Source organism: Alligator mississippiensis, chromosome 1 (genome assembly GCF_030867095.1).
Source record: "Alligator mississippiensis isolate rAllMis1 chromosome 1, rAllMis1, whole genome shotgun sequence".
Classification (NCBI taxonomy): Eukaryota; Metazoa; Chordata; order Crocodylia; family Alligatoridae; genus Alligator; species Alligator mississippiensis.
In genome coordinates, this window is record NC_081824.1 from 120,676,270 (window position 1) to 120,688,996 (window position 12,727).

Here is a 12,727-nt window from a genome sequence, read left to right on the forward strand (position 1 = left end):
GTGGAACAGCCCCCTGGAAATGCCAGGCCAGTTACCTCCCTGGTGGAAGGCGAGTAGGGGTGCCTAAACCCCAGTCCCCACCTTCAGGTGGGTCAGTTAACATTGGAGGTAGTTGGGAGCCAGGCACGGCTAAGCCTGTGTGGGGTGCAAGACCCCGGAGAGTGGAGAATGGGGCCAGGCATAGTTGTGGCCACCTGAGCCTGTGGGGTGTGTGTGTGACCCCAGGCCCCAGTGTAGTGGGGCAGAGTATGGGCCTCAGTGGAGGTGAAGGTGCAGAGCGGCACCTGACAGCCTGCACCTGAGTGGCATTTGGGAAGCCTGGAGAGCCTAGTCAAGAGGTAAGGAGCCCAGAGGCTAGGAGCCCCAACTGTGCATGTATGTGGGGGAAGGAGCCCAGTGAAAGTGAGGGGCTCAGAGCCCAAGGAGACAGGCCAGAGTTAGGGGCCAGGATATAGTTACAACATGTGAATGCTGAGAGGGGCGAGTAATGAGGCCCTGTGAGGAAAGGATGCGAGGTGGGTCCCGGTGAGCAGGGGGCTTGAAGGTAGGCCCTCCTAACATGGGGGCCAGGTTAGGTCCAGGTAAGCCTTCAGGCGCCTGAGGCCACAGGTGGGCCAGAGGCCAATTGGGTGGAGCGGCTGAGGAAGTGCCATGGGTAAACAACAGGGTGAGTCAGGAGCCCCTAATTCAGAGCAGCTGGGTAAGTGATCCAGTGAGGGACTAGACGCAGAGTCACTCCACTGTTCTGCAAACCACCCAGCGCTTGCTCAGATAAGGGTTGTGGGAGAGGCCCAAGGGTCCACGCATTTGCTGGCCAGGGAGTGCAGGGAAAACAAGCCCCAGGACCCTTTGGGCAAGGGCAGGGTGAGTGTGGCCCCTGGAAAAGGAGGGGCAGTATGAGAGAGACCGTGTGAGAGGTGGAGGAGTGGGAGAGGCCTCAGTGATAGGGAGGTGGTATGAGTGTGGCCCATAATAGGGCAGAAAGCGAGAGGTCTAACACTGGGATGAATTGAGCCTGGCCGCAGGCCGGAACACATTGGGATGCAGTATAGGGATGGTTGGAGCTGCATACATAGCCCCAGGAGACCAGGGAGTTTGAAGGGCAGCCTTACACCTAACTAACACCTTAATTATGTGTCATCAAGTCATGGCAGGCGGCATGCCCAAAGGCAGTTGGGGAGACTAGCACTGTGGCTAGTCAGGGAGCCCCTGCTTTGCCACACCTTGGCACTAATTTTATTTAATGTGTATTAATGACCTTGGCACAAAAAGTAGGACTGTGAGGGTCAGAATATCATACAAGGCAACTTAGAGAACTGGAGAACAAGGGCATGAAATTCAACAGGAGAAACTGCAAGATAACTCAATTAGGAATTAATAGTAAGAATCTCTCTTATGAAATGGGAGCTCACCATTGGATGTAATTGAGGAGAAGAAAGATTTATGTGCTGGATGATTATAGGATAATGATGAGCCTCTAATATGAAAAAGGCAATGTCATAGTTAAAAAAGGCAAATAAGATGAACTGAGCATATAGCCATTGTAGAATGTCTTGGCAAGAGCTCATCCAAAATACTTGTTCAGGTCTCGTCAAAAAAGATGAACTCAGACTGGACAGCTGAAGAACAGAGAACATAGGCAGATCTAGGATTTTGAAAAGGGTGGTGGTATGTGTGGTGAGGTGCATTGTCATGACATATAATATGTTACACATTTTTCTCCAGGTGAAAAGAAACAAGACGCTTTCCTAATATGCTGGGGTCCTAGGGCTGTATTATTCAGTGTAAGATTAAAGCAAAAATAAATATGACTTTATTGGAATGAGTTAAAAACAGTCTATAAGGCTATGAAATAAGAGCTACATTACCCAGAGCAGCAAACAGACAGCAGAATTGTCCACTGGATCAGTGGAACATCAAGACCATTAAAAAGGAGAGAGGGTCCTTAGCATCTACGAAATGAAGGGTTTAGAAAGAATCAGGTGGCTTTTCATGAGCCATGAAGTCAATGGACTCCCTCAACCCCTGCCTGACTAGAAATGCTGCTGCTGCTGCTGCCAGGCAGCTGGTTTGAAACTTTGGCTAGAGCAGGAATCAAAGGGGGGAGGGGGGCAAGATACAAGTGGAGCTCCTGGATCTTTCCCTGAGGAAGAGGCTCTCTTCCAAGAAGAGACAAAGGGCATGTTTACATGTGCTTTTACATATGCCTAAACTTAATGCGCATTAAAGTGATTTAGGTGTGTGCCTACAGGTGTGCGTGCTAAGGCGCATTACTGTGGTACGCAGACTGATTTAGGACTAAAGTTAGTCCCAAGTCAGTTGACATACACAGTATTAATGTGCCTTAGTGCATCTACACGTGCGTTAAAGAGCTTTTGCAGGTATCAAATTTAGGCTCAGATAGCCTAAAATTGCCATTTTAAAGGCTCATTAAGGGTGCTCACATGTACACCTGCACCTTTAATGTGCCTTAAAAATGGCTAATGTACCTTAAATTGGCACATGTAGATGTGCCCAAAGACCACTAGATTTATTCAGTTTAAGGAAAGAAAGCTCAGGAGGGGATGGTGACTGCCTGACAAGACAGGAGAAGATAATCAGCTGAGGGGGAGGACTATTTCAGCTCGAGAATTTATTGGGGGAGTTCTTGGCCCCCCACTACAGAAACCATGTGGACAGATTGGAGAGAGTCCAGCAGAGGGCAACAAAAATGGTGAGGGGGCTGGGGGATTGACTTCTGAGGAGAGGCTGAGGGCTTATTTAGTCTAGAGAAGAGAAGACTGAGGGGGGATTTAATAGCAGCCTTCAACTATCTGAAGGGGAATTCAAAAGGGGATGGATCCAGACTGTTCTCAGTGGTGGCAAATGACAGAACAAGGAGCAATGGTCTCAAGATGCAGAAAGGGAGGTTTATGTTAGATATTAGGAAGACTTTTCTCCCTAGGAGGGTAGTATAACACTGGAACAGGTTACCCAGGGAGGTGGTGGAAGCTCCATCCTTGGAGGTTTTCAAAACCTGGCGGTGGCTGAGATGATCTAGTTGGGGCTGGTCCTGCTTTGAGCAGGGGGTTGGACTAGGTGACCTCCTGAGGTCCCTTCCAACCCTCATTTTCTGCTATTCTCTGATTTATTGGAAGGAGTTAAAACCAGCCTGCAAGGCAGATAGGAGCTACACTACCCAGAGCAGCAAACGGAGAGCGGACTTGTGCTCCGGGGAGGGGCACGAGCCGCCCACGAGCCCATCGCGGCTGGCAATCCGAGGCAGCCTCCCGCCCCTGCGGGCAGGGAGCTTCTGAGCCCGCCTTCCCAGAGGAGGGGATGTGGGACTGGAGCCTGAGCGGTGTGTGCGGGGGGGCCTGGCATGCAGCCCCCGGCTTCAGCAGTGGGCTGGGCTTGCTCCAGTCGTAGGGGTCCTTGGCCAGTGTCCAGCCCTGCCCGGGGAGGGGAGGTTAGACGTGTCGGGGGCCGGCCGGAGCCGGTTCGGTGTCTCCCTTCCGCGGGGAGCAGGCAGGGAGCCCCGGGCGCCTCCCAGCCCTGTGGGCGGCCCCGGCTGCCGGGACTTGCCCTGCACCTCTGTCTGCCTCCCGCCCCCGCTTCCTCCCGGCTCAGCTACAGCTCCCTCTCGCCGCGCGGCAGGACAGAGGCGGGTGAGTCTGGGATGGGGCCGGGGCGCTGCCGGGGCCGGGGGCTCGCGGGGGCCCGGGGTGGGGGCGATGCCCCCGGGCGCTGGGAGGCTGCGGAGATGCAGCCCGGGGCAGAGGCGGCCGCCCCTGGTCCCTGGAGAGAGCCGGCGCCCTGCGCCGAGCCCCACCGAGGAAGTTAGTCACCGCCCGCAGGCAGGGCTGTCTTGTGAGAGCCGCGCTGCAGGCACCAGCCGGCTCTCCCCTCCCCTCCCCTCCCCTCCCGGAGCCTCAGGCTGCAGCTCCTGCAAGCCCCTCTGGCGAGGGACCTACTCTGCTGCTGGGCTGTATTGGCAGAGCTACGAGCCCGGCGCCCCCACGAGCCTCTCCTGCCTCCGCCTGCTTGTTTGAAAGGTGCTCGGGGATATTAAGCGCGTTTGCTGCCCTTTCCGGCTGCGCTCCGGGGTCTTCAGCCAGAGGCGAGGGTGCAGCGCACCCACCACCTCCTCGGGATGGAGAGCTCTGCCCAGAGAAGCCGGGCGGGCAGGGACCTCCAGGTCTGGGACAGACACTGCATACACCGGTTTGACCCAAATCTGTTAAATCCTTGAACACCGCGTGCCCCTGGAGGCTGGGGGGCCACAGCAAGCTCCCGCCGGCGGCGGTGAGCTCCTGCAGGCAGCCGTGGTGCTGTCAGTGGAGGCGGGGGGGCAAGCGCCAACTCAGGGGGTGCATGTGCACCCGCATGCACACCCTACGCATCACACTCACCAGCATACACCCCACCAGTGGTTACATTAAAACAGGTTTATCTTAAACCATTTGAGCTATTTTGAAATCAGTTTATGAGCTTATTTTGTTATAGGTTTAAACCAGTTTCTGATCACTTCATCTGGTTTACGCAGTGGTGACGTGGAGGGGGTGCACATGCACCCCCTGAGAGCACTGGTGCACTCCCTGATGGGCAACGTTCCCCGCTTAGGTGACGGGCGGGGGCAGGCAAAAGCACTGGTGCCCCCCCTGAGAGCACTGGCTGGGGAGTGGGGGTGCCAGGAGAAGCAATCCCCGCAGTCCCTCCACAGCCATCGCGATGACTGGGGGAGGGGGGGTTTTCCCCCACAGCCAATTGCCCTGACCCACGCAAGTGCCCCCCTGACTCAGGAGGCAGGCACCAGTCACCCATGGGTTTATGTGCAACTTCTGTCCCTAAGGCCAGAGGGCAGGGGATCCTAGACAATGGGGGCTGGAAGGGACCTCAGGTGGTCACTGTGTCCAGCCCTCTGCTCAAAGCAGGGCCAGCCCCAACTACCTTGTCCCAGCCAAGGCTTCATCTGCCTGGGGCTTGGAAATCTCCAAGGATGGCGATGCCACAGCCTGTCTGGGTAACCTGTTCCAGTGCTCTATTACCCTCCTCATGTGAAAGTTTCATAATATCTTCCTCTGCCAGATGAAGGGTAATTGTCCCAAATAGCTTGCACAGAAGAATTTACAACTATTTGAGTTGGTCTAATAAAAGATATCAGATTTACCCAAAGAACCTTGTCTCCCTAATATCTAACCTAAACTTCCCTTGCTGCAACCTGAGACCATTGCTCCTTGTTCTGTCATCTGTCACCACTGAGAACAGTCCAGCTCCATCCTCTTTGAACCCCCTTTCAGGGAGTTGAAGGCTGCTATTATTTCAGTCTTCTCTTTTCCAAACTAGTTTCCTCAGCCTCTCCTCATAATTCATATTCCCCAGCCCTCTAACCATTTTCTAGTCATCAGGTTAACTACTCCAACCCCCTTCCTGAGGCAGATCATCCCTTTCCAAACCATCCCATACGTGGGATATGCTGCAATTCTACCACATCTTTCAGAATGTGCTTTAACTTAAAAGGCAATGCTGTTCATAGTTTTAATGATTAAATGCTTAGCAAAGGGAAGGAGTATGTTCTGCTTCATTTCTTCAATTTTTTGGAGATTAAAAATACTCAGTATTGGCTGGGATGATCTAGTTGCGGCTGGGCCTGCTTTGAGCAGGGGGTTGGACTAGATGAGCTCCTGAAGTCCCTTCCAACCCTAACTTTCTGTGGTTCTATGGACAAGACACAGAAGAAGACAAGGTCCTGTTTCAAAGAGCTCATCAGCTGAGGAATGATATTTCAAACATTCCCAAGTGTAACATAGTGTAAATATGCAGAGTTACCTCAGCTATGCAGCTGATCCTATAAAATATATCACCCTAAGAAATCCTCACCTCTCGCATAATTCCCTTACAGCCACAGCTACATCACTCTGACACTATGTCTGATCTTAATAACTGAATTTTTTTTGTTGGCTTGATCAGGCATCTCTTGAAATAGACTTTTTGGGCCCTGGTCCTGCAACAAGCTTTTCAAGAAAGCAGGCTTTCAGGTATAGTGTCCTATTTACTTCATTAGGATTTTGGGAGGAATTTAAGTCTATCCTAGGAGATCTTAGTATGGGGATTGAGATGTTGCTGTGGTAAATGGCTTGGGACTGGATGGATTATAGCTCTGCAGTTTTGCACCAGTATAGCTCTGTATGATATAGGTAACATTAAAAACCCAGTTCTGGTTCCACAGATCAATGAGATTCAATGGGAATAGAAGTGGTCTATTAATCTAAAATGAGCACTACATCATGTAATCATAACTTCAGTTACTTTAAAGGTAAAAGCTGAGTACAGTGGACTACAATATCAGCATGCTTCCTGATATGTTGACAATGTAGTATTGTATTTTTCTCCTAGATACATTTTCAGGAGGCAAAGTGAAAGTCTGTTTTTGTAGTGACTAGTGAAAATTATGTTGGCTGTCACAATAGGTTTAGGCTTGACTTCTACTTTGAGATTTGGTACACAGGACTTCCACCAAAATAAAGTCAATATTAAAGTATGCTTAAAATGTTAACATTGGATCTATTTCCCCAATCATATCCTCAACAATTTCTTTTGACCTTAGTAGGAGCCTGCACAAAAAAGTGGTTTTGGATTTGGGTCCAAGGTGTTCTTCCTGATTGGTGGCATGTGATAGACATCCTAAATTCATTTTAAATAGTGCTATTTAAATAGAAATCATTGATGCTACTCACAGAAGTGAGGGTTATACTTGGGAATGTTTGAAAATTGTTCCTTAGTTGGTGAGCTCTTTGGAGCAGGGGTCCTGGGTTCTTCTGTGTCTTGTCCAATACTAAGCATTTCTTTATTGCAGAAAGTTTCAGAAATGAAGTCGAATTTATTTATACCATCAGCCTAGCATTTCATAATTAAAACTATGAAACTGTGTTGCCATTTAATTTAAAACACATTTTGAAGAGGTGGTAGCATTGCAGCATATGCGATTAGACTGCTGTACAGCATTTGCAATACTGTATCCTCTTTCATATTTATGATAAATCATGTTCTCTTGTTGTAAGGAGGAAGTGTGGGTTCCTCATACTTGTGTAAGAGGCTTATCTTCCTATAAAGGCACACAAGTTGTGGAGCTGACTTTTTTCTAATCAGCCCTCAGCACAAGAGGAATTACTTACAATTGGTGATAACAAAATATGGCCCCACAAAAATTATTTATTCCCATGTTTGTTATTTTAGTAACTGTAGATCAAGCTGGCTCCCATTTATGTGAAAAAAATACAGACGCAAAGTCTGAAACCTGAACCTGGGATGTCTCAACCAATTTCTTCCCCTTCTTGCTTTGATATATGTAATACAGGTTTTGGAGATGTAACTACTGCTAAGCTTTTATTACCCATTTGACCCTGAGCTGTTGCAGGTTGTTTCTAGTGGGAAGGAAAAATTATGATGGAGCAAGATAGCTTTGATATTATCCTAATTATCCACAAAACTGGTAAAAAGTTCTGTTTCTCTGGATATTGGAGAAAGCTTTAATGCTCACAGCTTCCAAACCCTTTCAGATAGCACTCTGCCCAAAATGTAGTCTCTTAGGGTTGCACTCCCACTGGTTTAAACTATCTGATTCTTCTTTAATGTGTCGCCTCTCAGCTTCTTTGGTCTTTTCTGTCTCTTTCACAGACCTATAAAACATAGAAACAACCCAAAAACGATTTAAAAAATTCAAAAACGATAGTAGTGACATTTCTAGAGCCATGTGTACCTTGTATGTGGCTTTTGTTTGGATGGTAATATGTGCTAATAGTTAGGGTGGAAGAGCTATTTGTTTCAGCTAGTTGGTTTCATAAATAAGCCTAGTTCTATTAATTTAAATTACTTGTTAATTGAAAGTGGCTGGATTCTTTTGGTTTGTAACCAAGAAAATAATATAGTCTGCTCTTACTTAGTGGGATTTGGTTTGTGTGCTGAAGGTGTTCAATATAGTAAAAGCATCAAAATGTGCTGATATGACTCCACACACAAAAGGAGCAAAAGGCACCCTTCTGACCATCAGTTCAGACTTCTGTCTGAACACTTGATCAGACCTGGTCAAATGAGTTAACCATTTTTAACAAAACATCAGTAATTTCAAAATATACATCCAGGCTATTCTTGGGGGAGAGGTAAGTGGTTCCCCATCCTTTTTCCAAGAACTGATCTTGACTTCTGGGTCATTCAAAGGCTCAGATTTTGGTGAGATAATACAGCTCTCAAAATAGTGAACTTGTCCAGTCAGGTTTCTTTTACTTGTTTTTTTTCACAGCACTTCCTGTTGTGATCTTTTCAGTTCTTACAAATTAAGCTGCTTAATTTACCACAAGTGATTTCCCAGAAAACCCCAGGTACTGCAGGAAATGGTGCGGATTCTGTCAATTTTCTGTGATTGTCATTTAATGCATCAGCACGGTGCAAAATGACTGTGCTGTTGCTTCTGCTGACTTTTAGACAAAGTATGAGAGATCCTGAAAACTTGTGCATATAGCATTGGGTTAGCTAAATAACACTTTAGGCAATTACAGTCTTTCTAACTAGTAAGTGCCTCTTTACTTCCTGCCCTAAATTGTTGTGTAACACTGATATGCGTGATATGCAAAGGGAGGTTGCGCTTCAAAGCCAGATCAAGAGAGTTTTACAGTACAGATACCAGACCAAATATTGCCTTCTAATAGTTCTCTGGGATTACTATGAATGAAAATAATTATTGACATCACTGTCCCCAGTAGGGCAGATGCCTAATTCCTGACCATTGTTACAGCTGGTTCAGTTTTGCTGGTGTAGACAAGGTGCCAGCTATCACTAGCCTTTTAAGCACTGTATTGTATGGACTTTCTCTTAACAGTATTATGGTAGATGACCTGGTCTTTGTCATGTATCCCACATAACCTCTAAGGCTCCATTTCTTATACTTTATGAGCATATGATTTGAGCCTAACCTTGTAAGATGTTGAGACTCATGTCATTGCACACTGTCATTGTCTTGCACACTGAGGACTCAGCATGATTTTAAAAGGTGCACAGCATTTTACAGAATTGGGTCTTAGATCAAACACCAAGGTGTAGATAGTTTAGAGCAATGGCTAGAGGAGGATTGAAGGTCTGGGATCTGAGCCAGGATCAAAGTCTAAATAATAAGCCTAGGCTAGGCTCAGAGTCAAAATACTGAGGGGAAGGAGGGGGGTCAGGCTAGACAAATCAAGGCTGGAGCAGGCAGGAACTAGGGCAAGAACTGGAGCAGGCAGGAACTAGGCCAGGGCTTAGCCTTATCTGGGACACTCAAGGTTTGAAGGAGATCCTTGAGCAGATTCTAGCTACTCTAGCTCAACCTTTTTAATTTTGATTCTGAGGAAGAGGTGTGGCTGTATGGGGGTGGGTTTTCACAGGGGAGGTATGGCTATGTCTTGTTGAAGGTATAGTTTTGCAGATACCCTGACTTCTTTGTACTTGCTCATGATACTTTGCACATGTTGTTTGTATGTATATTCAATCAATATACTGCAAACAGAAAAACCAGACAGCTTGGCAGGACATAGAAAACTGCAACAGGGTGAAACAGCCAGGGAAGTTTGAAGGACTATCTGTCAACTGTATGATCTAGTAGTAAATTTAAGCATGTGGTATGTCTTCTTTGATGGGCAGCTGACTGGGAGAAAGCAAAGAAAAACCTTCTGATGATTTAGCCTGCTTTGGCCAGGGGAATTGCTTTGTATTGTGGCACTTGTGAATTTGGTGGGTTCTTTCCTGGTCTAATGAAACAGCCCATCAGATATGTTTGGTATTGCCATATTCAGATGTTCAGAAATTATGAATTAGTTCCACAGAATCCTAACAGTGGCTTAAAAATCTCACAAGTTTCTTTAAACAAATAAAATATTTTTTACATTTTTGGGATTCTCAGCTTCTGGTCTTTGAGACTACACAATTGCAATTGGGCCACATATTCGAACTTCCCTTTATAATCAGGAAGATTAGAGATCTACTGTTTTTAAAAATAATGCCTGAGGTTATCACATAAGCACTATCTACAAGATATGGGGATTTAAGTACAGTGTTCAGTATTGTGAGCCGAGAGTGGGCAACTGTGTGTCTGTTAATGGAAATTGTGGGTTTACGCTGAATAACTTACTTTTCATTTATTTTTAGACAACAATGAATGTGGAACATGAAATAAACCTCTTAATTGAGGAGATTCGGCGACTGGGGACCAAAAGTAAGTATTGTAATCTCATTGATCTTTGAAGCATAGTCATACTATATCAATTTATGAACCTGGCAGCACTTGTCAGCCAAGCAAGCTTAAGGTCAGGTCTCTCAAAGACTATATATGATTAACTTTCAGTGGCACCACCCATAGTGGGATGCCTAGATCAGAAAGGTAAGCCAGTGCATAAACCAGCTCAGGATGGCACCTTTGGATGAAATCCTGGTCCCATTTGAGATCAATAGCAAAACTCCCACTGATATCAGTGGTGGTGGGATTTAATGATTGGTCCTTGGGTTGAAGTGTTCCAGTCTGAACCCAGGCAGTGTAGGAAACTGTACTCTTCCTTTGGAGTAATTACTGAACTAATGATTTACCCTGGTGCTAAGAAAGAGTGTGCTATTGCAGGGGTATCAGACTCACCTGGGGACCTGGGCTGGATCCAGAGGCAGGGCTCCTTGCAGGCTGGATCAAATCTGAGGCATGAATGCTGCTGCAGTAGTCCTGTGGCAGCCACCTGGGGTCCAGCAGGGGTGGATGCAGCAGTGGGGTAGTGCAGGGTCCAGCAAAGGCAAGGGTAGTACAGGGTCCAGCAGCAATGGGGGCAGTACAGAGTCTGGTGGGAGTGGGGGAGGCAGGTGTGCAGGGTCTGGCAAGGGTGGGGGCAGGAGCAGGGTGCTGCAAGTTCCCATGACATTGTGGAGCAGTAGAGGCATGAGGTCAGGTGGTGGTGAGCCAAGCTTACCACTGATGGCCATGCCCAGTGGGATTGCAGGACCCAACTAACTTCTGGTGTCCTCTGGGAGCCCTGTGGGCTGGATAAAAAGGCTTTACAGACAAAATTTGGCCCACAGGCCATAAGTTTGATGCCCCTGTTATACTGGATGTGGCTGCTCAGCACCTCTGAGCATCATGCTAAAATGCACAGGGCCTGCATCCCCTGAACTTATTTGGAAAAAAGACTATTGTTTTCAGTGCAATATACCACAAGTTTATCATTGTTAATACTCTACCCTTTTAATAGGTATAGGCTGGTAACATATGAAATTTGTGCAGCTCTTACTTGGTTCATTGCTGTGTTTTTTATTCCAGTTTAATTCTGTTCATTTCCATAACCCAAACTGTTACACATTTAATTTATTCCATATTTTTATCTGCTTTTTAGAGCTAACCTAGATTGGATGATTCTTTTAAAATTAATTTAAACAATTGCAAGAGTTTATTTGTGAGTCAAGGAGGACACATTAGCTTTTTAATTGAGATTTTAAATGTTTAACCAGCATGAGAAATTGTCTTAAAATAAATCTGTCCCTAGAGCTTTGAATAGGTTGGTTGGCCCAGTCTGTAAGAGATGCTTTCAGAACTATTCAATAAAAAGTAGAAGAGACCTATTTCATCCCAGATGTGAAGCCACTAAAAAATGAAAATCTCATCAGAAATTATCATGGATCATTATTTTTTATTTTGAACAGCAATTTCTTTTATAGTGCTCTTCATCCATAAATTTCAAATGCTTTGCAAAAGATGCTAAATATTATGGAGGTGAAGTCGCACAGTGGGTCATTGGCTGAGCTGGAAATAAGACACAGTTTTTCTGCATTGTTTTTGACTGTTTCATATCCATATTCTAAAAGTGTTTCAAATGAAAGACAATCTGTATGTATCTTAATACTTTATCTCTGATTTAGATGCTGATGGAAAAATGAGTGTGAAGTTTGGCGTGCTCTTTGCTGATGAAAAATGTGCCAACCTCTTTGAAGCCCTAGTGGGAACTCTTAAGGCTGCAAAACGAAGAAAGATTGTTACTTACCCAGGAGAGCTGCTTTTACAAGGTGTTCATGACAATGTTGACATTTTATTATTGCAGGACTAATGCAAATTGCACTTATTCTATGCATTAGTTAATATGTTTCAGGTAAAATGATTTGCAGAATTTTCAGATCAATGGAAATCATGCTAATGTGTTTGAATGCAATTTTCTATATCTTTATAGTCACAAGGAAACTGTGCTATTTTGGAAATCTATTTCTTTTTGTGTTCTTTCTGTGAACAGTACTGTACTGCAAGGTAAAAGATCCAACAACTAAAATCTCAGGTAATACATTTTTTAAAATGTATCCAATGGTTTTTGTCACAATATAAAATGGAGACGAAACTGGAAATATAAGCGTTTACAATTCAAAATCTGCCACAAAATATAAAATAAAATCATTTGCTTAAATTCATATAATTGTTGCTATTCTTTGTAGAAAACAGTGGAATGTATTGCAACTAATTGCACTAAAATCAGCTACTGAGATGGAAATAGCTGTGCATTATTATACTCCTTAGTTCACCATGGGAGATGGAAAAAGAAAAATGCAGGACTTCCTTAAATCAAAGGGTGAGCTTGATTTTCTTGGTCATAAAGATTAATAATGCTGGTAATTGAAGGATCCATTTATTAACAACTTCCAACATGATGATCTTCTTTGGTTTTTATAAGAATTCCATGGAACCTTCATATTATGTGTA

At 45.5% G+C, this 12,727-nt stretch overlaps 1 protein-coding gene across 5 annotated transcripts in view; it reads left to right on the forward strand.

Moving 5' to 3' along the window:
- The window catches only part of ABRACL (ABRA C-terminal like), a 56,238-nt gene extending 43,795 nt beyond the window's left edge, over positions 1 to 12,443 (forward strand). For 3 of the 5 annotated variants that reach the window (XM_019479528.2, XM_019479527.2, XM_019479526.2), the window contains 2 exons: positions 10,156 to 10,222; positions 11,902 to 12,443. In XM_019479528.2, the coding sequence (XP_019335073.1) occupies positions 10,162 to 10,222; positions 11,902 to 12,086 (246 nt within the window). In that variant the 5' untranslated portion in view covers positions 10,156 to 10,161 and the 3' untranslated portion in view covers positions 12,087 to 12,443. Of the gene's footprint in view, positions 1 to 3,327; positions 3,648 to 5,949; positions 6,018 to 10,155; positions 10,223 to 11,901 lie in introns of those variants that run through there. The other 2 variants (XM_006267449.4, XM_006267450.4) reach the window with 2 other exon arrangements.
- The last annotated feature ends 284 nt before the right edge of the window (positions 12,444 to 12,727 follow it).